General features: G+C 37.9%; 1 protein-coding gene across 7 annotated transcripts in view; it reads left to right on the plus strand.

Annotated features, from left to right (window-relative positions):
- The first annotated feature begins 4,412 nt into the window (after window positions 1-4,412).
- LAMA2 (laminin subunit alpha 2) overlaps window positions 4,413-24,950 on the plus strand; it is a 322,448-nt gene continuing 301,910 nt past the window's right edge. For 4 of the 7 annotated variants that reach the window (XM_052671039.1, XM_052671048.1, XM_052671059.1 and 1 more), the window contains exon 1: window positions 4,424-4,610. In XM_052671039.1, the coding sequence (XP_052526999.1) occupies window positions 4,493-4,610 (118 nt within the window). In that variant the 5' untranslated portion in view covers window positions 4,424-4,492. Of the gene's footprint in view, window positions 4,611-24,950 lie in introns of all 7 variants that reach the window. The other 3 variants (XM_052671093.1, XM_052671082.1, XM_052671101.1) reach the window with 2 other exon arrangements.

The raw sequence follows: 24,950 nt of genomic DNA on the forward strand, positions 1-24,950 counted from the left end.
ACCATGACTCCTGTCTGTTCCTTATGCCCATAACTGTGATGTGTTAATAGATAAGCACTTGGCTTTGTTAAAGTTAATAAAAAATAAGGGCAGTAGATGGGTTAGGTATATGAGATTCACAGTCTGGCTAATTAATGGTGTGGTACTGACATATAACAGAGCTCCATTCTAATGCCACTTGTATCTCTTACTGCCCTTGACCCTTGACTGCATCCTCCAGATGCAGTCACTACTGCTGTCATCCCTCATATCCCTTCTCATCGAATTATCATATTTACATGTACTCTGTTTCCTTGGCCTAGATCTACTTTTCCTTGTTTGTTTGTTTTTTTTGTTTTCTTTTCTTTTCTTTCCCCTTTTAGTTTTACAACATTATGTCCTGACCTGCAGCGATTTGCATCTGCTAGCATACTAGCCTGTAAACTGAAAATACTCAATGACTCCAGCAACAAAAGGTCTCAGAAGAATGCTTTCCTACCAGTGTTAGATTTCCATTTATGTCCCCTTTCATTTTGAACTTGATTGCCTGTTTTGATCCTGATTCAGCCATGACTCTTGTCTTCCCCTTTGTTAATAGCTGCTTTGAATGAGCAGAACCCTGGCATGAGGATATCAATAGTTCTTTCTGATGTTAGTCCAAATCACTGATCACATCTCACCTTGCCCTTAAAATGGTTTAAATCTTTTATTGCTGTGATTTACATATTTCAGCTTCTCCTAAATGCTGTATCAGATTCTTTTACCTTTATACACTGTTTTTACTTTTATTTATTTTGCCTTTTGATTACATTCCTCTTAGGAACATAGGACAAAGTTGCACAGGTCATAAAATTCATTTATCCTGTCTTTTCCTGCCAAGTGTGTCATAGAACCACTTTCATAAATCTGCCAACTTATATCTTTAAATACATTTTCTCCTCTTGGTCTTCTAAGAGAAGGCTGTTTTTATGCCTAATGATTAGAAACTGTTCTCCAACCTGATTTATATCTTGCTTACATTTTGTTTCTTTTTGTGACAATTCCATCTATTATCATCACTGATATATTTAGAACTGTCTCACATCTTTCAATTTTCATTTTACTAGGTTAAACAAATCAAAGTTTCCTAATGTTTATATCTGAGATATACCTCCATTCCCCGAGTCTTCTGTTCCGTTTGAGTCTAAATTCATTCTTCTTGAACATGGGTGATCACAATTGCCTGTGATATCCAAAGTGGGATGTAATAGTACAACGGTGTTAATTTTCATATCTTCATGGGAAATGTTTTATCTGATCCTAAGCTTTATGTATCCTAGGCACTAGCTTATTTCATAGATCTATCATTCTGGTGACTCAAAAACACTTTGTGAGTCATGTTCACTCAGGAATTTCACCTGGTTAGAGTCTCTATTGTTAATTTTCATAAGAAGAAGTTACTGCTACTCAGTATGTGCATGATGATGAATCTTGTATTATTGAGTATTAGTATTCTCTAATTTTCTATTACTTCAGTCATCAAGAACAAAAATTGTACACATTTATTATCCTCTGCAATATTCTCAGCAAAACTCATTAAAAAAACCTCTCATTTTTAATGCAAAGTTCGTGAAGATATTAAATGATGTTTGTCCCTGCATAAGCCATTACCTGATTTGACTCACACACTTCTTTCATCCCAGCAGTTCTCACCTCACCCAGTGTTAGAGCTGAAAAGCTTCATACCAATCTCCATTTTGCTAGTCATGGCACTAACTACACCAACAATTTCTTCACCCCATTTCTATGGGTTTGACTGCTTGTGCTCAAGGACACCCATGAACCGGTCTAGCTATGTGTTGGGGCACAGTGACAGATATGCACTGGGAGATACCTTGTTGGGGCTTTGCATGGGTGATACATTTAAGCCTTTGCTCTTGGTCTCTGCCTGTGATCTGCCTGCCTTGCTTTGCAGTGACCCTGATCTACAGAGTTTGCTTCCTGGCTTGACTTCAGAACTGTCTCCTTCTATGAACCAGACTGGAGATTTGGACTCTTGGCTGCTCCTAGTTATTTGCATCAGACCTGCTCTTGTTTTATTTGGGTGCTGTGGAATTGAGCCCTGTTAGTGAGACCAATGCCCTGTCTGTGGTGTTATCTTTACTTTCCCATATTCTCCTTTTCAGGAGCAAGGCCTACTTGCTGCTGCTTAACTGCTGATCAGCATTTTACAGGACAAAATTATTTCCAGTTGTTGAGTTAAGCCAGTAGGTTATCCTAACATATCTTGCCTTTCCTTGTCCTCATACAGTTACACTTAGCAGATATGGTGTATGGTTACAGAGGTGTTAATGTTGGATCTGAGTGGTGATTTAGGTACCTGAGTATGACAACAGTGCAGCTGATCTGGAATAAGTTTTCACAATGGCAACTCATATTAAAGACTACACAGGTTCAACAGCAGGAAAAGCTGATTTGGAGAAAAGGTTAAGTAAATAACAAATGTTGGGTTTAATATTGGTGTAATATTAATATTTTTGGGAAGCAGAGACCTCTACAACCAATCTGCTGTTGATCTGAATAGTTCATGAGTCATTGGGAGATTTTTCAGAGACCTAAAAGGAGGAAAACATACTGGGACAGACACTGAAGTAGTGCTAGATTTGTTTTCAGGAGTAACAGAAACTTTAGAAGCTGCATTGACAACAGTGAAATTGACTCATCTCGGGATATGAATGAAGAGGATGACAAGATCTGAGTGGCATTTGAACACAGAGCCAAAATTATAACTCACTGCAGTCTCCGAAAGAGATGAATCCATGTCTGAGCCTATGACCTAAGATCTGAGGGGACTTCTGCACAAGGCAGAAGGATCCTGCTTAGTAGTTTCTACTCTGTCTCTGGAGTTTTATCTCAAACTCATCCCCTGTGCTTACAGCTCTTGAAACTCTGGGAAGGATTTCTGCAGCTGAGGGGTTCACAACCTATGCTAAGGTAGCTGGCACACAGCAGCCACCACCATGTTTCATTCAATAATCTCAGCATTGCTGCATCTGATGAAAGTGCTTCTGGACTCAAACTGGTGTAGATTTAGGTAAATCCCTACCAATAAAACCAGCACTGAATTCTCCAAATTGCAGGCATGAGTTTGAGGTGAAGTGGTTCTAATAAAGTAATTTTTTTTTCTTTTTTCCTTTTTCTTTTCTTTTTTTTTTAATGTGAAGGGAATTAAAGAGGGAGAAGCAGTCAGGAGAAATTAAGAACAGTTGTTACTGACATGGAAACATTAGATGGACTAAATAGAGTCAGAGAGAAAACTATGAAAGTGCCATAAAAAAATAGCTCCCTTTTTGTCTCTCATATCTGACTGTATGCTTCCATTACAAAGCAAATAGTTCTTGAGATGAAAACTATCAAGATGAATCTTGAATTTGGGTTTCTCTATAAGAAGTGCAGAAGGCCGCTCTTGGCAAGGGGAACTGAGTATTTTCCATTTGCTTGTGACAAATGGCTGAGCCGCATAAGAGCATCATTGTTGTTGCACTCTCCTGGGAGAGAAGGAGCAGTGGCCTCCAGACAGCCGCGGAAGCAGTGGGTGCCCTCTGACAGGCACCAGAACTGAGGCCATGTGGGGTGAAACCACAGAACTGAGCGGCTGCAGTGAAGAGAGAGAACAAGTCTACTCAGCACAGAATAAAAGGCAAGGGAATAAACAGGCTGTGTTGCTGGATGCATCACTCTGTTGTACACAACATGCAATGTCCCCATGAATTCGGGTTTGGTGTAACAAGAGAAATGACAGCAGAAAAGGCTGTGGTTTGAGAAATGAAATAGGCAATGCATCAAATTCAAATGTGTTTTTCTGGACACCAGATGTCCCCATAAAAGTTGTTTAACGTTGACTTCAGCAAGCAAAGATGTGTTTGTGTGCATACATACTGTAGTACTTATATGGGGAAACATGCACAATTATCAAATCTCAGTATGAAACACAAAGAATGCTCAGCTGGAAGCACTGTGCTGAAGGACTGTGGTGATGCAGAGTGGCCGTGCAGTCAGTAGCAGGACTGTGCAGCTTGGCATTGCACCTCCTGCAGACACCGCGTATCTCAGCTGAGCTCTGCTTTTCTAGCAAATGCCATCCATTATCTCCTTCTCCAATAAGCTTACAAGCAGGCTCGCAGTCTTGTTGTGTATTTTCTTCCATTCTCAAAATGACTTCCGAGATAGCCAGTCTTTTTCTATCTTTTAGATAACCTGATTTAGATAACCAGGAGGCCGGGTGGGCTGCGAGAGCCGGGCACCAGCAGCCGCAGTTACGGCACGTGCCTCCCACGGCGCGCGGCCCTCGGCTGCCCCGCAATGCGCAGCTGCCCCCGGGGCTCGGCGGCCCCTTTGGCTTCTCGCGGAGCCGTCCCGCGGCGGTGGGGCGGAGAGCGGCGGGCGGGGTGGAAGGGGCAGGGGTGTGTCCTGCTCCTTGTCCGGGGTACCGGGGCCCGCTCACGGCTCTCGGGTAGTTCACTCGCTTGTCGGGATGGGCCGGCAGCTCGGCCGCCCGGCACCGATGGTATGGGAAAGTTTGCCGTTCCTCCTGCTCCTGGCTGCTTTCTGCAGCCGGGGCCAGCCGCCGCCGGCGCCGCCGCCGCAAAGAGGTACCGGGGAGCGGGAAGAGTGACGAGAGAGGGAGCCCCGAAGTGACAGCAGCTCGCGTCTCGCTCCGGGGCCGAGGGAGACATGGGGTGGGGAGCGGCCGTGACAACGGGGAGAGCGATGGGAAGCCCCCAGTCTGTGAGATCGGCGGGCACTGCTTGCTGGGACGTGGTCGGACCGAGAGGAGCTTATAGGAGAGCCTTAAAAACCATCTTAAGCTCTCAGTGACCCTTCTGGTGCCTTGATGTTCTTTACGTTTTTAGCCCAGCTAAAAGCACTTCAGTAAGGATAGACGATTGGTGCAGTAAAATAGAGTCATGGGAATAGCGTCTGACTTCGAGTAGTATGTGATGCTGTGCTGTAGGCTGAATGCTTGGCATTAACGAATTTTTTGTCAGTTTAGGGTGTATTGAACTTTAAAAATATGATGCACTATTATTTTTAAGGGGGGGGGGGGGGGGGGGGCAGGGGGAATGTCTCAAGTTCTTTAATACTAATCTTACTGCATGAGGATAAATGACCATTGATGAACTATATCTCTGTGGATGCTAGAATAACCCAGGGAGAAAATCCCTCCCAGAATTACACTTTGGTTAGTCGATGAATTAGTGGCAAACATGAAAGACTGAAAAATACTGATTTGGCTTTTTTTCATTTTTTTCCCAAACTTGTATAGTGAAGGGATGTGATCATCTTAAGTGAGAAAAAGGGAGTCTTGAGCTTTCATATGCTGCACTGTTGCTGCACTCTTATAAGTTCTGGTGATTCAGAGAGGAGCTCTAGTACATCTAATTTCATGTTAATAAAGTGATGATGGGACATAATCACAGATGAGTTCAAGTGCTGGCCTGCCAAATTTTAAAGACATTTACTGTCTTCTGAATTTCTTTCTGAGATCTGTCACAGCTGCTAGGCGGTGCTATCACTGTGTAGAACTCAGTGTTGCCCAGGCAAAAGGTACTGAATTCCTTTGCAGTGCAAAAAGTTTGACAAGTGTGACTTCATCAAGTCCTAGAGGAGATATATGATGTACGAAAGTATTACAAGACCCTGGATTTATACCTTCAGACTTAACAACTCTTGTTTTTCCAGCTACAGTTATTTGGCAATACCCGTATTGCTGGATGGTGTTACTCTAATTGTTAGCACCAGTCAGATGTCTGCGGAGAAGATTATGTAACAGAGCTGCAATGCTTTGAAAAACAGAATTTGAGACATCACAGTGAATTCCCATGTTGTTTCTCAGAACAGAACAGTTCAAGAACATTTTGCACCTCAAACATGAGAACAATCTGTAATTCTGTGGGTTGTTTTTATTTCTTCAGTTTTTAAGTCAGTAGAAGATTTATTGTGGTCAGAAACCTGGAGTGAATTTTAAGTTTTTGTTTCTGCTACATATCTTGTTCTACTCTTTGTATGAATGCTAACTATTCAAGTAGAATTTCTCATAAAATAGTAGTATGGGAACCAAAAAGACGTGCACATCCTCTAATGTTGTTTCTTAAAGATACACCTAACTTATGGCCCTGGCAAACTTACTGAAGCACTATATAATGTTACTTTGAAAAGTTAACCCTTGGTGCATGCTCTTTTACATGAGATGTGAGAGACAAAGTAGCAAGAGTTTAGAAAGGAATAACCAATATTAGGGATGGGGATAGGAAACTGGTATACTGTGCTGTAACATGATCTGTGGTGTCAGCTGCTGAGAGCAACGGAGATAACTCAGGAAGTGCAGGTGTTCCTTCACATCACAAAAATCCTAAGTGTAAGTTGACTCTTAACAGGTGATGTAGATTAGAAGCTCATGAAGTCAAAGGGAAATGGGGGGTGAACATCAATAATATAGAATAATAACATAAAATTAGCAGAATGTCACAGTGGTTGGTTGGTCAATGTTTTTTAGTTTGTCTATGGACATGGGTTATTAAAGTGAGTTTTCAGAATTTAGTTTAAAACTGCAGTATGGTATGTTATATCTATGCTCTTTTATACACATTCATTCTATATGCTAATAAGTAGCTTTGCAGGTAAAGATACGGTGTGGTTATTTGTAACATTTTACATTCAAATTTTTGTCCATCCTGATTCCATCTAATTTAATAATCGCTTGAGAAAGTGAAAGCAGAGTATTTAGGTGGATTTTAGGTTTAAAATAGGAGAAAGGAAAACGTAATGTTTAAAATTCTGGATAAGGTGTTGGAAATGGGTAGAATTGTCCAGTCTGACTAGTGCCATAAATCTCCATTTTGTGTACACACTTTGACTTGAATAAATCACAGCAAAACTGAGAGGTGGATCTTGTACAAGAATGTGAGACTTTCCCTAAGCAACAAGTAAAAATGTAAGATATATTTTAATATAAAAATCCTTAGTATTCATTTTTCTTCTTACAGCTTTCTCTTTTTCCTCTTTTTCCTCTTTTTCCTCTTTTTCCTCTTTTTCCTCTTTTTCCTCTTTTTCCTCTTTTTCCTCTTTTTCCTCTTTTTCCTCTTTTTCCTCTTTTTCCTCTTTTTCCTCTTTTTCCTCTTTTTCCTCTTTTTCCTCTTTTTCCTCTTTTTTTTTCCTTTTTTCTTTTTTCCCCCCAGGAGTCTTTCTTACTAAACTTGAAATACTAAAATCAGAACAGTGAATCTTTAACCTGTTCTACAAATCCCCTTTAAAATGATACAGCAAACAATCATTTTTAATTAGTTCAAGCTGGAGGAAGTTATTCACCCACACATGTTCTGATTTCTTATCCAACTACGTGGACTGACGTTTTTTGGAGATTATCACATTTTGGAATAAAAGGCAGTAATGAATTCCCAATGTAAAGATTTTTCGTTTGTTTTTCCTGAAGTCCAGACTTGTAGGTCAGGAACAGTAATAGGATGCAAAGACAGGCTAATATAAAACAGTTTGTATAGCTGATTATTTTCTGTTCTTTTCCTATTTTTATATTAGTTAATAAGCCCATACCTAGTGAACATTTTTCTTTCTGAATGAGAGCAGTGTCCATAGTATCTGAGAGCTCTTACACCACAGGCTATTCTAACATTAGTACAGCCAACATCTTGCTTGCAGATGTCAAATACAGACTTAAGTTGTTTGCTAAAATTTATACTGACTCCATTCATATCTTCAAAATAGGAAAGAGATTTCCTTGATGCTTGCCAATAAAGTTAGTTAATGAGTGGACTCCTGCTGATGACTATGTATTATTCTCTTATACCAGCTGCTGTAGTTGCTGGTTGTCTCATAGTTTCAGCTTTAATGCAGCTTTGTTATTCTTAATCCAAATGTATAAATAAGAGAGATAATGAAGAAACTGGTAATGAATTTTGGACTGCTTCTGTACCATGGTTAAAGTGGAGGTTAGACCTTACTTCTTTTCCATTTTTAGGATTTATTTTGGCTAGGAAGTGATAGGATTTCCAGACACAGTATCTTGAATTATTGTGATATTTGTCCTGAGGAATAAGGAAGGTGTCTCAGGATTGTTGAACAAAAAACAAAAGATACAGCAGTTACTGCCCTCAACTTTTTGATAGGTTCTCTAATAGTTGCTCCATAGCATCACACGGATTTGCTTTAGACTGTTCTCCCTGCCAGATTCCTCTAGCAGACATTATCTTTGAATCAGACCTTGTAATAACATTAAACTCTAAAGCAGCTGTAGAAGTATTATGCCAGGGAGCTCTTGTGAAACCTCGGGAAGAATGATGAATATTCCTACAGAGTGGATTATCCAAATGCCATTACAACCCTTTCTCCAGTCACAACCCACATGTGCTTCTACTTGTGTCATAACGGAGCTAAGGTACGATAAAAAAGATTACCAAATGTGAACAAAATGTTTGTTTTTAACATTATTTTTATAACTATCAATTTTTATAGCAAATGGACATATCTTGTAATTCTTCACCTATCTGATGAGTAGGGCAGTGTTTGAGGTCAGTTAGAAAGAATAATTTTTCATCAGAAGAGTTTAGAGAACAGTTTTAAGTGTAATGTATTTTTTCATGCTACTATAGGAAAGTGGAACAAAGTTGTGGGTAGGCAGTGAAAAGTTCAAGAATAATAAATCAGAGGCACTGGTTTTCTGCACGCTTCCAGTGAGAGCTGAATAAGGATTTATTTTGCTTTTCTACACATATACAACCTCCTCAGATAAAACCTTAGAATTTTAGATGCAGTTTTCACTTGGACAATCTCTGTGTTGTGCTGAAAGACGTTGAACACAACTGTATGATTCCTCTGTTCATTCTGGAACAACAGACTATAAGTCTGTTCTACAGAAAAATATGGATAGTTCTATTATAAGGGAATGCATCTATATTAATTTCTTTGGAGTGTATTGTGCACTGAGAATGAAGAATAATTCTTGTACATTTGGTATTGTACTTCTAGGCTGGGAGAAAAAATGAATTGAATGGCATCATTTATATAAATTATTGTGCTTCTAAATATTTATGATAAAATATGAGGCTGTTTTGAACATAACGCCTCCTATTTTTTTATGTTGGCTCATGGTGTCAGAGTTGGATGTTGGTCTCATGGTAGTAGAGGCTGAACCTTCCTGCCAACGTTCCATTACGTGTTGTTGCCATGAGACAGATGGCAGTGGAGGGGCAGTCAGATTGAATGCTGTCTGGTATGGAAGTGGGTATGAAGTAAAGGCATGTAATTGAATTCTTCCATGCAGAAAAAAATGGCACCCACTGACATTCATCGACACTTACTGCATGCCTGTAGAGACCAAACAGCTGATATGAGCACAGTGAGGTGGGTGGTGAAATTCAGCAGTGACAACAACAGCAGATTACCTTCGCTTGTACCAATTTGTACAAGCGCAGCATGCAGGCTCTTGTTCATCCCTGGCAAAAATGCATAGGTAATGGTAATGATTATGTGGATAGTGTTTTGTAGCTAAGAATTTGTTCAGTCAAGCAGTGATATTGTACTCTTTGTATCTGTTGTAGTTTCCATAGAGATAAATAGGACACATTATTCTCAGATCGACTTGTGTACTTAGGTTGCAGTGATAACTGTTTGGTGCATTTTCTAAACCTGGCTACAATACTAGGGAATGTGAATAGTCTGGAATTCTCTGAAACAAGAGAGCTTTATGAAACAAGAAATCCATGCTTACTTAAGAATGCAAAGTAACATGTTAAACATACAGAGCTTTTCTATTTCTGATGTTTTCAAATAACAAATTCAACATGTATATATGCGCAAGTTCCAGAAGCAGTGATTTGAGTGTGATTCAGTTGCACATCTGATTTAATTGTATGAATTTTGTGTGTATTTCTTGTAGTGACAACAAAAAGATTATTGTAGAGTGTCAAAAGTACACTAACAATGAATAAAAGAATCCCCATATTTAGTGCATAGCTTCACCGGCTCTTGATGCTAGCTAGTGTAAGTGGACAAATATTTCTGTTAAACATTCATTCTCAAAGAAGAATTGGATCGCACAAAAAGGTATTCTTTACCATGGAAGGACGTCTCCCAACTTCTGCCCATTTTGTTGAAAAATATATTTGTAGTATGTACACTCTTGACTATAGTGTCTTTCTCCAGCTGGTCACAGCTTTCCATTTTAATTCCATTGTACTAAGGTTGTGTGTGGGCTTAGGGTCTGTGTAAGTTGGATCAGCTTCCCCCCGTTACTTCTGTTATGGTTATATAGTAAATATGACAAATATTTTCTAAGCTCAGAGTTGCTGGGAAGCTTTTACATGCATATCCTACAATCACTGATTATGCATGCAACTTCAGTTCCGTTCCCCCCCCAGCTGCAGTTTTGACACAGAAAACAAAGGTGGTCATTTGCCAGCAAAATTAAAAGTTAAACACATGTACTGGCCTTATAGCATGTTAACTAGAGGGCAAAATGCACCGAGGCTTCTTGCTCCATTGGCAGGAGTTATTTAAAAGGGACTTTGAAGCTCAGTTTAATTGTGAAAACTTTTTTGGTACAGAAAATTGATGAAAAAGTCAATAGTAATAATCAAGAGCTTGAGTCACTTGGGAAAAGTAGAGTATTATAGAAGAATGAATTGGAACTGAAGTAGTTATGACTTATTTGCTTATTCATGGAAGATATGACTTATCTTTTGGTCAGTATTGTTACTCTCTTTTTTTCTCTTCTTGCTGTCCTTCTTAGATGATAGTAGCTAAAGGGATAAGTGAATGCAGCTGTGTTCTAATATATTAGTTCTTCACATTACTAACGCACATGTGGTTGATTACATAGTACTTTGCTTCTGCTTAAAATACTTATTTGTTCTAACATTCCTTTTTAAAACTTTAGTGGTTCAGAGGTGGTGTAATGCAAGAGCACCAGCGCTTCCATGTAAGGGTTTACTGATCCCTAAGAAAGTACATGGAGGCAAGTTAGCAGATACCTCCAGATAAGCTTCAGTATAAGCTTGTACCTCTAGATAATCAGTAATCTGATTAGGGCTTGCATACTGCTGAAATCAGATCTGTCAGTAGCAATACAGGAAATTAATCTTGGAGATTGCTGAATTGCTGGCTCTGTATGTGGTAGAAGCAAATATACATAATATATATATCTACACAGAGAAGAGCAGTGGACATCATGAGGAAGGATGTTGAGAACAAGATGGTGGACACTGCTTTTCAGTTAGTGAAAACTCTGTGTGCTTCCATATCTTCTGTGCTGTGTGTAGCTCTTATCTCTGCATCTCAAGAGTGATACAGCAGAGTTTTGGAAGTTACTGAGAAAAGAGATTAAAATGACTGAGTGCTTGGAGCAGTGAAATTAAAAAGAGAGACTCAAAAAATCATTGTGTTTGGAGAGGAAATAGCAGGGAAGGGACAGAACAGGTTGCCCAGGAAAGCTGTGAATGCCACTTCTCTATTCAAGGGAAGCTTGTATGGAACTTGGAGCAACATCTAGTGCATGAATGTCCAACTTTTTTGATTGCCTGGGCTCCACTGAGTGAAGTGGAATTCTCTTTGGATGCCGATACCTTGGTCACTCCAAAAGTAATGCCTCCTATTGATTTCCATGGAAATTACAGCAGATACAAAGAGCACAATAACACTGCTTTATTGAGCAAATTCTTAGCTACAAAACACTCTCTCTCCACATAATCATCACCATCATCACCTATGCATTTTTGCCATCGATGAACAAGAGCCTTCATGCTGAGCTTGTAAAAATCTGTACCAGTGTAGGTGATCCACTGCTGTTGTTACTGCTAAAACACACCCACCACCTCATTGTTCTCATATCCGATGTTTGGTCTCTACAGACATTCAGCAAGCACAGATGAATGTCAATGGGTGCCATTTTTTCTCTACAAAGGAGGTCTTATAGAAGTCCAGTAAAGAAACAAGATCAATTTTTTTAATTGCAGCTCTGTACCTTCCATCTGACAATGTGCAGGTAATGTTTTTATGTGAACTGTAAATAGAATAAAAAGTATACCAACATTATGACTTTTTTTTTTTTTTTCAGCAATCTTTAAAGCTATTTTCAAATTTCTTTATCAAAATGGAAAGGCTCAGCTACGTGTTTTGTGGTGTTCACAGGACTGTGTTTAGCCAGTGTATCAAAATACATTAACTTATTTGCATTAACTAGAGCTGGTACTACAATGCGCTCTCCTTGTGCCCTGGTTTCAGCTCAGTGGGGCTTATAGTACCCTGGTGTTCAGTTGATGCTGAGGGGCCAAGCCAGGCCACTTGGTGGGGCAGAGACAGAGCTGCTACCATGATGGCATGGGTCAGGGGGTGGCTACAGTGCGAGCTGTGCCAGGCTGTGGGCTGGACATGCCCTCTATAGTGTGGGAGTGCCCATGGTAAGGGAGCTGGAACTAGATCATCTTTAAAGCTCCTTTGCAGCCCAAACCATTCTCTGATCTGATTTAAGTTTGTACAGTTGCAAAGGCAAAAGCGAAGGTGAACATTGAACTACTATCTACCAAGTGCAGAATTTAGGAGCACTGATGCAAACTGTGTGGAGTTTGGCTTAAAAGTGATTAAAGGGTAAAATGCATTTTAGAGAATGTTAAACTTCTTGAATTTACTGCCGTAGAAGATTATACTGATAGAAAACACCAACAGTTTAAAGAAGGAATTAGACAAATTCATGGACAGAGAGTCTGTAAAGGGATGCCAATAAGGGAGCACTTAAACACCCCTCACTCACTTCCTTTGTGTGATGCTGGGTAATATACAGACAATAACCACAGTGTCTCAGTAGTCTATATTATTTCTCCTAATTGAATGTCAGAACCCTGTTTTGGAGGGAGTTGGAGGAAGGACTAGGGAAAAGAAAATCATAGAGAAACCAAGTGAAACTGGAGAGTAACAGATGAAGTTGAGGAGAGAGAGTGGGGATTGAAGCATCAAAAATGGAAAAGGAATTAGAGGTGGATGTGTAGCAGGACAGCTTGAAACTTCCCAGTCCTTTCTGAATGATCAGGAAGTTGAGAAGCACAGTGGTGCTTGTTGAGAAAGTGAGAGGACTGTGAAATGAAAAAAGGCTCTCATTCTGGAATGTTACTGTTCCTTCCATTTCTATCCTAGTCCCTCTTGAGTTCTGTGTCCTTATGATTTGGAAGGTAAGATGTTTATGAGGAAACAACACATTATTATGAGGAAACAACACCATTGATTAGAATCAGAGAGACATTTCTCAAAGCTAAGCAGTCCCAGTTTTCTTACTGTCAGCTTATATAACAAATGCTCTATGCTCCAGTTATCTTTGTGGCCCTTTGCTGGCCTGGCTCCAAAGCATCCATACCTTGTATTCAGCATTTGTGTGTTTGCGCACAGCAATTATGTGTGCATTTACCACTGCTGAGCAGAGATCACCTACATCATGCTTCTGGCAACTCTCTTCCTAATGTTGGCTAGAATTCTTGACATCTTTCATTGTGAGGGCACGTGGCTGGATCATGTTCAGTTTGTTCACTAGGACCTTCTCTGCAAAGCTGCTTTCCAACCAGTTGGCTACCAGCCAGTACTGTTTCATAAAATCCCAAAATTAAGATACTACTTCTGATGAAGTACCAACTAAGCATACCTTGACTGACTTCTTGAAGATGGACTCACATATGGCAGGAAAGTATTGCTTTATATACCTGTTCCTGCCTTTTCTGGTACAGTGAAAATCTAATCAGCAGAGAAGATATGGGGATATGTAAACCATTTTATTAAGTATTTTGGTAATTTTTACTTTTTTATTTTTATTTTTTGAGTTTAGACTAAAGTTAGCACATTGCTAATGCTGGGAGAAGATTGAAGGACAGTTTTTTAAAAGTTTTGACAAGGTGTATGCCTGGCCTGGGATATAATTAATCTTAAATTGATGTGATAGAGCTGAACAATTTTGATATTGGAAGCTTATCTGTAATAGTTATAATACTAGTAGTTATCTAGTTTCCTTCAAATAACAGGACAAAAAGCAATGTTCAGGTGAAGAGAATGCAGCTGATTTCTTATGGCTCTGTATGGCTAGTATGAAATAAGTGTTCCTCTTTATCTGTTAGATACTGTGAGTATTTAGAAATTCTAGCTCTATAGAAGATTGTGTACTGTCTATATGCTTTTCTTGAGAATCTCTGTGGAGGATGGGAAAATTTGGAGGAAACGAACTTCAAAACCAATCCACTGTACCTCCAGTGTAGAGACTGTTTTTACGATTTTGTTCTGTGCAGTTGTGAAATGAACCATTTGTGCATTTGTCATACAAGAAATTCTAATCGTCTTACTTTTCCTTCATTTTAGTTGTAAATATTTTTCTAAGAAGTCTCATGTCTAGGAACATGAAGAATCATTGCACAGAAAATTCTATTTTGAATAAGTTAGGAAAAGTAAATCTGAAATGGTATTAACAGTTGTTGGACTAACTGTTGGTAAAAGCATGTGAAAACATTTCTTACTGTAATATGTCAAATATGGACTTAAACTATTAGCCCTCTCTATCAGTTTTACTAGTCTCTGTGTTTATGTATTGCTTTATGAAAACAGGCTTTTTCCACAGTAATTGTTGTATGGACTATATATTGTGTGTAATGGAGGCTGAGGGGCCTAAGTAATGCATGTCTATGAGCACTTGGCAGACCCCCAGTGTCAAATGTGACTGGAGAATCCTTTACACTGCTTAGGTGCATGACTTTGATTGTGGAGTCTGAAGGGCATTTTTCTAGGCTCTTCTTGCCCACAAGTAGAACTGTTTCGAGGAAACGGAGATGATTTTTGCCACATGATATGAACATAAATATTTCTAATTAATGGAAAATACATTGATAAATGAATCTGTTAATTGATCAAGTACTTCTGTAAAAAAAAAAAAAAAAAAAATTCAAAGTGAGTCAATATTATTAAGACCTTCTAGAATGAAATGAAATTACTCAGCTCAGTGTTTCAAAAATTTTAGTAATTGTTAAGTTAAATTTCATGTTAAGGAGTCATTATATTCTTGTACAGCAGACCTTTATTCATTGAACTCAGTTTAAAAATGTGGCATCCGTCTAGAGTATGACAGTGCCTGTACAATTATTTTCTAGAAGTGAAATAGAACTTATGTACTACTTGCTAGACTAGATCCACAGAGTCAAAAGAAATAATTTTCTGATTACCTGGTTTTTATTTAAGGCTGTTAGTTTAAATATCTGATGAAAAGTACCTGATATCACATGATGTGCATTAATTTTTGTGTGAAAACTAGGTTTGTTTGAAATTATAGCAGAAAATCTTACTGACTTCTTTGAGACAAGAATTTAATTCCCAGTCTTTAAAAGGAGAGCATACAATCCAGGAAATAACATTTTGTTCAATCTTAATGTTGTTCTGAACATATGTAAGCATAAGCAGTTTATTTCTGCTGACTGCAAGAACAAAAGGAGCCAGAGGATCCCAGGGCTGTCAGAATGAAAAGCTAAGTTTTCAGCATGAGCTATAGTTGAAAACTAGTGACTGAGTTGCAATAGTGAGCTTTTAGTAAGTGCTCTTTTATGCTAAAACGAAACCTTATTTCTATACTTGCATCAGTTATTACAATTTCATAGTGGTTCATAACAGTAAACAAAGAAATTAGCTTATTGTTGAAATGACATGAAAGGGGAAGTTTAAAAAAAAAAAAAACAGATCCATCCTAAACTTCTTTAGGAATTAAATTTCTGTGTCCAAGATGAAAACTCTTTACTTTATCTAATGTCTTTATCTTCTATCTCAGCTGTTCTGAATCTGTAAACATCAAAGCTTCAATTGGAATGTCATTGGATGGTACTTCCAGAATCCCACTCATCTATTTCATGAATGTTAATCACTCATACACATCCACTTATGAATGTATGTGTGTTTCATGAAACATTTTACCAATGGTAATTTCAAAAAGGTATATAATTCTTTATAAATATTTCTTGAGTATTAATTAATAAATATTTGTAATAAGTAATAAATATTTGAGTAAATTTTTACCCAAATTTTGTCCCCTGTGCCACACCATACACTGGAGGACTTTTATTTCATCACACGTACATTACTCAGCCAAAGATGCCACTTACTGTTTTGAACTGCTGTTTATTACTAAGCTGCATTAAAACTTCAAAATGAATTAATTATCTTCAGGAACAGTTTTGAGAAAATCTTTAATTTGAATTTTAGACTATGAATATGCCTGAGATACAGACCATGTAGTTCAAAGCAGACAGATGGGCTGCTAGATGTGGTCTAGCTGTGACAATATAGATTGACTGACTGTAAGGAGAAACAGGAGAGGAGACTGTAGCTACTCTGTCATGCTTTGCTTTAAGTAGTATTTTTAAGAACAATGTAGACTATAGACATGGTTTATCTCCTACCAGCTCATGGCTTGGACACTCACAGGTACACTCTTTATTGGGTAAAGAACTGTTTGAAGGGCCAGGCCCAGAGAGGGGAAGTGAATGGAGCTAAATCCAGCTGGTGACTGGTGATGAGTGATTTTCCCTGGGGGTCAGAACTGGGGGAGTGTCCTGTTAAATATCTTTATTGATGACCTGGATGACAAGATTGAGTGCACCCTCAGTAGGTCTGCAGACAACACCACACTAGGAGGAAGTGTTGATCTGCCTGGGGGTAGGAAGCCCCTTCTGAGAGTTCAGGACAGGCGGGATCACTGCACTGAGGCCAGTGGGAAGAAGTGGATGAAGTTCAACAAGACCAAGTGCTGCATCCTGCATTTTAGCCACAACAACTCCAAGCAACACTACAGGCTTGGGGCAGAGTGGCTGGAAGACTGTGTGGAAGAAAAGGACCTTATGGTGTTGGTAGACACTCAGCTAAACACAAGCCAGCATTATGCCTAGGTAGCCAAGAAGGCCAATGGTATTCTGGCTTGTATCAGAAATAGTGTAGCCAGCAGGAGCAGGGAGGTGGTTGTCCCTCTGTATGCAGCACTGGGAGGCTGTGTTGCGAGTACTGTATTTTGTTTTGGGCTTCTCTCCACAAGAAAGACATCAAGGCCCTGGAGTGCGTCTAGAGAAGGGCAACTAAGCTGGTGAGGGGTCTGGAGCACAAGGCTTATGAACAACAGCTGAGGGAACTGGGATTTTTTAGTCTGGAGGAGAGGAAGCTCAGGGGAGACCTTACTGCTCACTACAACTACAGAGGTCAGCCTCTTCTTCTGTATGATTTACGATAGTACTTGAGGGCAATGGCCTCAAGTTGCACCAGGAGAGATTCATGCTGGATACTAGGAAAAAATTATTCTCCAAAAGAGTGGTCAGGTGCTGGAACAGACTTCCCAGGGAGGTGGTTGAATCGCTGTCCTTGGAGATGTTCAAGAAAAGTTAGATGTACTAAAGGATGTGGATTAGTGGGAAAATTTTGGTGGTAAGTGGACAGCTGGACTAGATGGGCTTAGAGGTCTTTTCCAATCTTGGTGATTCTGTGGTTAACTCATTGCTCAACTTAATTGGAAATATTCTGTAGAGATGCATATATTTCAAATGTAATGTTTTTGCAGTCTTTCTGAATGCAAATGACTAGCTCCCCATATATATCAGTTGACAAAGAAAACAGTAACATGATAAGTGTACGTTTTTGAAAGGTGGTATATGTATTTAGGGGATTCTCAGTGGTGTGGAGAAGAGGGTGAAGCTGGAAGTAGTAAATGCTCTTTAAATAGTTAGAGATAGTGTCCTACACTTAATCTGCTATGTTTTCAGTGCTCTTATTTTGCAAATGCTTACATTTGTGAAATGCTCAGTATGGGATTTTTGAAAAAAAACCAGTTACAGTTATTAGTTGAGTGCATTGTTATTGTAAAGTCAGACAGTAGAAGGACAATTAATAAATGAAAGCCTTTGAAGTTTAGTGACCTTCTAAATCAGACAAAAATATATATTTTTTGTCTTTGCTAGTAAACTTACTGCAAACATGGTATTTGAACAACATAAAGAGGAAATTATATATAACTTAATAAAATCTAAAAAATAATGTCCTAGATTTGCATCTGGGTTTTGTTATCACTCTCTAGATACTACCCAGAGCAGCAGCATGCAGCATGGGAAATCTGATAATGTTTTGCATCTTGCAACATCATGCATTCTAAATTGAGCATGATTTCCTGTAGTACTGCTAATATGCCAGATAAAACAATCTTGGGTCCAAAATCAACCTTTGTTATAAATGGAAGCTCTTTGTTATCTGTATTTGTGCTGTGGTGTGTGATTAACTGTTTTTTATAGAAAGAGGAAGAACATATTTGTCTTTGATACTGTGTGTAGACTTGCTTTTAAGTGACAAGTAATTGCAACTTACATGATTGTTCAGTTCAAATGAAGTTAAATATTATTGTATGCTATGTTTTAAATGTAATAGTAGTTTTATTCAAAGCACCTTTATATTCTACTCTCATACCTCAGATTTTTCATACATTAAATATGAATGTGTGTGTATATATATATATTTAATTGTATTCTGAAAAAGTTAGAAGACTTTAAGGTATCCTCTCAGGAGAATCCAGTTTTGGTAGTAAGGTTAGAAGCCTATATTTAGAAGTTTGGAAAGTCTGTGTTACTAATTGTACGGGAACTGCAGAATCATGACCTGAACCTCTGATTGACCACCTGAGGCGAGCAATGAGTCAGCCATGGGAGCACAGGTGAAGGTAATTCATCTCTGCTACCGGAAGGGGTGGAGCCTTTAAATAAAATGTCCTTAGAAATCTAGAGACTGCTTCCCATATCCAAAGCCAAAGGAGTTTGATCTAAGTTCTCATGAGCGATGTGAGGCTTATAATGGACAAGATCATTCATTACACAAACTAGTGCAGTTAGGGAAAAAATGTGAGTGCTTTTTGGGTGTGAAGTTCTCCTTCAGGTATAAAGTATCTTAATAATGCCTTTATCTCCATGAAAGACAAAACAACATATGTCTCTGAACCTTGTAACATTCAAAATTATTTGAAACCTTAGTAAGTACTTGTGAGGTGACATTTGTTATTTACTAAAAGCCACCTTCCTTTACTACAGAAAAACAAGGAAAAAAATGAGAAATGACTTGCAGGTTGGGAAAGTGGCCTTAGAGGATAGCAATATATTTAAGAAGACGAATTGGTGTAATTTGGTGGAGAAGTAGAAACTACAGGAACATGAACTTCAAAAATCTTCTAAAAGGGTAGTGAATAATAACAGGTATATTATGGACAGAAGACAACTTTAGTACAAGCTGTAGATCTGTCCATTTAAGTAGCAAATGTGTATAATTATTTTCCCTCTGGGTGCTATTACTATCTGTGTTATCCTGGATGTCTCATATATTTTGTCTCTGTCTAAGGTACTTTGAAAAACTCTTTTAAATATAAGATGCTCAACTCCATATTCCTAGTTGCATTAAAAATAAGATATGCACCTGTTTGTCTGTCGATTTTGTGGTCATACATCTATAAAATTAAATAATATTCAGGCTTCAAAGTAAGACAGTAATCTAAGTTAATATAGCTAGACTTTTTCAGGGAGAATATTCTGCTACCTGTGATTCTTAAACTGCCTTTCTAGGAATATGGAGTGACTGTAATTGCAGTTGTTCAATGTATTGAATGTTGTAGATGAAGTTCATTGGAGTTCACCCACATTTGACAAAGTCAGCAAGTAAATATAATACTGGTAACTCCTTCTCTCCTTTATTTGATTAATGGTAAGTGTAGACATACTGCAAAGGATCATAGAATGGCTTGGGTTGAAAAGGACCTCAAATATCATCTAGTTTCAATCCCCCTGTAATTTTTTAGTGTGATCTGGAGTCATGTAAGCATTACAAATTATAATGGGCTTTTCAAAGATCTTGGTCACTTACTAGTCACTTACATGTTACTGAAATGAATACATTCTTAGTATTTGAGTTTTTTGTTTGGCTTCCAATTTGTAATGAAAACTTATATTTTGGAATGTGATAGAGGTAATACAAACATTGATGAACACAGTACTAATACAGTCAAGTTTGAGTTGTTTCCAAATGAAATGAATATAAAAGATATCTCTATGTCATGAATATGTACGTGTCGTATGTATTTTTTGTGCTTAATCAGCTGTAAGTTTATTATTAGCATGAACGAAAATGCTTCTGATGCCATTCCGTTGTCTGGTTGCAATTCAGGAAGGTGAAAAACATCCAGAAAATAAAATACACTGGGAGAAAAGGCACCGTGTACTTTATCACCATGCACTTACATGTGGGACACTGCTTAATACCTTGCACAGACATTTAGAAATTAAGATTATCTTCCTTGTCTTGTTCCTCAAGGAAGTAATTCTTCTTTGTCAGCTTTTGTAAAATGGAAAATGCCTTTACAATAATAAAAAAGTGAAGTTGAGTAATTTTCTTACAATCTGTAAAACCTGAAAAGTTAAAGTCCAGTACCAGATGCAGATTCTCACAGAATATATTTTGTGATACTTCTTTTATTGTTTACCCTAAGGCTGAAAATTTCTTTTCTTGCCAAGTGGCGTAGAGGTAGGTACATGAAAATCCTTCAGTGGTGCATTTGCATCCTGGCTCCTTTTGGGAACTGAAAGCGTTAGGGTGGAGCTGAAAGGCCTTTTCTACAACCCTGTTTCTATAATTGAGTGTTATAGGATTATGCTGTAGGAAAGAAAACAAAAGTAATTAGCATGTGAAGCTGTACAATCAATGAATATACAGATGTTATAGTATACCAAAAAGCTTGGCTAAGTAGTCATTACACCAAAGCAGAAAAGATAGGATGCTTACCCATATCCTGGGCTTGCTTAGGAAACTCCAGTGGAGTGGATCTCCAGAGGAGAGCCTTCCCTACTAGTAGTCAGCTCTTAAATGGGTCTAGGAGAGGCGGAGCCAAGCTGCACCCCTTCTGGCAGCACAGGTGAATTGCCTTCACCTGTGCTTCCCATGGCTGACTCATTGCTCACCTCAGGTGATCAGTCAGAGGTTCAGGCCGTGACTCAGCAGTTCCCATGCAGAAGCCAAAATAGCACGTATACTGTGCAGTCGAGAACTGTAACATACCCCAGACTGTACTTTGTTAGCAGACAATACATGAAAGTGTTAAAAAAGGGCTTTCTTTAGCTTCTTATTACATCAGATTTATAAAAAGTTTTGAAACCACAGGGTCAATAATGACTTAATTCTGTGGTTATATGTACAAGTAGGCTGTCAATTTATGATGTAAATTTAACAAGCCAAAATGTGCTGTAGGGGAACTGGATAAACTCTAATCTCAGTTCTACTAATAGGAGAAGACCATAATTTATTTGAGAATACAGATATATTAAAAGTATATCTAAAATGAGCTGTGATATGGGAAAAAACTTCTTGGAATATATCTAACCATGAAAAATATAAATATATAGAAGCACATAGACACATACTGACACCAAAATTTGGAGATAATTTGAAAAAATATTTGGAGACTGAAAACAATGCTAATAAAAGGAGTATTGAATGCAGAGAAAGTTTATATTGGATTTCAACATTTTCTTCAACTAATAAACAAGAATGTTGAAGCAGAAGACTGGAAAACTATTGCTGATTTGGGGTGGTGTTTTCCTGTGTCTTCTGGGATACTTAGTTGTTCCTGTGTCAAACCTCATGCATTACATGAAACAAAAACTTGATGCAGTGAATCAACTCCTATGTTCCTAAAATATTAAAGGGAGATGAGGTAGCAGATGGAAAACAACTAGAAGAAACTTGAAATAGTTCTAAGCTCATAAGATTTTCTCCTTTATATACCTGTTGTATAAATAATATTTATTCTGGTAGAGTAGCCTGAAATCCCTCAGCAGGCTTGAGGCATGATGGAAGACTGTAAATCTCCACCTCCATCATTTGCTTTGATCTTATAATTTACTTTAAAAAAATAACAGCATTCAGACTGTTCTAAAAAAGCTTTTATCTTGTGATTTATGTGCTGTTTGTTGTCAATAAACCTTTGAGACAGGAAAGCTTATTTGATGCCCAGTAGGGTGCTGAAAATATTAAAATGCCTAGCATGTTAATAAAAAGCTTTTCTTTCTTTCATTTTTCTAACAATGTTACTGTATTTCTCTTAAAAAAGAAACTTAAAAAGTTTCCCTTACAAAAGATTCTGCTCTGCTGAGGTGGAAACCAAAACTCCTTCTAGTAGTGTGAAGAACACAAGCTGGAAGAACGTGTTCCTTACATTCCCGTCAGCATGACCTAATCACCATCTGACTGTTTGGCTCAAGACATGAATTTTTATTGTCATTCAGTATTTAGCCTCTTTGGCTTACTGAATGTTAAAGGAACTTAGCCTACCTTTTGTCTTGTACAGCATCAGATGACCTGAAACTGTCTCTTTTGTTACATGACTCTAGGCCAGCTCTCAAATGACAGAGATCTTCAGTCAACTGTTCTCACATGATTTCTCTTAGACAAGAAGACATTCTTATACTTTCTATCTGAAGTATCACAGTTGTATTTTAAAAATATTATTGAATTACCAACTTTGGGTATGAACTATAAGTGAAGAGAGAGTACAGAGCATAAAAAAAACTGTCAAAAGCAGACACTACTGATTGAGCATTCTTGATAAAATGTCTGTCGTAGTTTCTGGCAATCAATCAGGAAAAAAATGTCATAAGGAAAGTAGGTAGGAAGAAAAGAGGGGATGAAGAAAATAAATTTAACCTGAAAGATTAAGGAATGCAATGGTTCTAATTCAAATAAAACTAAATAAATCAATGCACTTAAATTTTATTGACTTATTCAGAAACAACAAAGCATATGTGAAGGCTAATAGGGAAATTTTTCATAATATTATAACAGTATAAAACAGTGGGACAAGTGTACTATTCTGACAAAGAAGGATTCATTTATGCTTTTTCTAGAAAGCAGAATTGATCCATGGAATGGTGCTATGAAAGTCAGTACTTCAGTACAGAAGCTAATTTCTTGCACTTGCAAGTTGGTATCAAAGGTTAAAGAAGTCATCTGTTTGCAGCTAATGTCAACCTTGATGTCTTTTAAGGAAGCTGCCTGCCATATCTTACTGAATTTATTTTAATGGTCACTCAGCTAATTCAGAACTACTGAGATGATGTGTCAACGGAGAAGAATATGCCAGTGGCTTCTTGCTCAAGCTTGGCTTAGTGTATGGTTGTGGTCCGTAAGGCTTTAAACCACTCAAAATGTGGTAGGCTGACGGAAGGGGAATTTCCCCTCCAATTCCTGGTAGAGGAAGGCTCAGAGGAAAGAGAGAATCTAAGAGGTTTTCATGTCTTTCTTATTTTTGCAAAGTGCTTTTATGACAGGATTTTGCTCTCTTGTAGACAATTTGTACGCCTTAAAGGATGTCATTGATTTCTTTTGTTCAGCTAATGTAGGACACTAGGGACCTTAAACATAAGAAGATACCAAGAGTCTCTGCCTCTGACTCATAAGAACTTCTGGCAGAAACGTAGGTATGACAAAATCTTAGGTAATTAACTTTACTGATTAAAAAAGTATATAAATGAAATTGGTAAAGAGGTTTGTTGTTTGTTATAGGCTGTAGTAAGACTTTTTTGGACCTTGTATAGACTTTCATGTAGGGGCGTGGAATTCTTTCTTGTTCCTTTATTAAATTGTGGGATAGGTTTCATACTCGTGCCCGTTTTCTTTGTTTTCCTGTTTGTTTGTTTGTTTGTTTTAAAATAGTGTATTTACAAAATTACTTTAGGTGGGCTCTTATGTTGACTGTGTCATTCCTTTGGGCTAATTTCCTAATTTTCTATTGCATTTCCTTCTTCATAGGGAAATTTTATACATGAAGCCTTGTAGTTCACAGTCTCTCTGAGTTTAAAAATTCTTCCCACTGATCAGTATGTTCTGTATTTCCCACTGAGCAATATGTTCTAAATGCTTACAGAAATAGTTAAAGAAGCAGCATATAAGAAGCAGTGACATATTGACAATGCTATGTAAAGAAGACAACAGAGGCTTGATTTGAAAAGAAAACCTGTGCTTTGTAATGACACTTTTTCTTTATTGTCACTGTGAAGAATGGCTGTCATCTTTACTGTTAGAAAATAAAGGCATCAGTGAATATTAAAGTAATATCAGCACTTAAAGTAATATATAGTTAAGTGATGTGAAGACATGAAAATTAGTTTGTGATTGTGCATGCTTAAATTAGACTTTGGGGTTCTTGGGAAAAATTGTAAGCTATGTGGTAATTCTTTCTGTTGGAGAGATGGAAGCACCTTTGGGAGTTTGTAGATACATAACACTTTTATGTAAACCTGGTAATCATCAGCAGGACTGGACTAGCAGCAAAGATGTTCTTCTCCATTTTGGTCCACAAGAAAGCAAGGCAACAAAACTTAAGACCGAACTTGCTATATAGAAAAAAATATCTTAATAAATAGTGCTTACAATTTTTTTTTTAATCAGATTGCACAGACAAATTATGTTTTCTTAAAGGATTGTGTTTTTTTTAAAAAAACAATTAAGTTGCTGATAGTTTATTTATATTTTTATTTTGCATTAGGTTAATTGCATTGGATACAGTGAAGTTTTTGCAGCAGACAGGCATGTCAGATACCAAACTCTGTAGCTGACAACGAAATTTGTTAAATACAGAGGAAAATTTAATATTGCATCTTTGCTTTTTCTTCATGGGGGTAAGGTTGATTCTCTCCATGCTAATGACCAAGTAACTGGCAACAGCGTGTGGGTTTTGAGGCAAGGATCACGATTTCTTAAATAGGCAGAACAGCTTAGAGCTATACAAGTACTTAGGTGTCAGTAGGATTTGGCCCTGATAGTAACATCTTATGTGTCGCAGCTGTGGTCTGGAGCTGTGAGTTGTTCCCTGATTGAGAGAATTTGGAAAGGGGCAGCATATTCTC

Source organism: Tympanuchus pallidicinctus, unplaced genomic scaffold (genome assembly GCF_026119805.1).
Source record: "Tympanuchus pallidicinctus isolate F22 unplaced genomic scaffold, pur_lepc_1.0 scaffold1, whole genome shotgun sequence".
Lineage (NCBI taxonomy): Eukaryota > Metazoa > Chordata > Aves > Galliformes > Phasianidae > Tympanuchus > Tympanuchus pallidicinctus.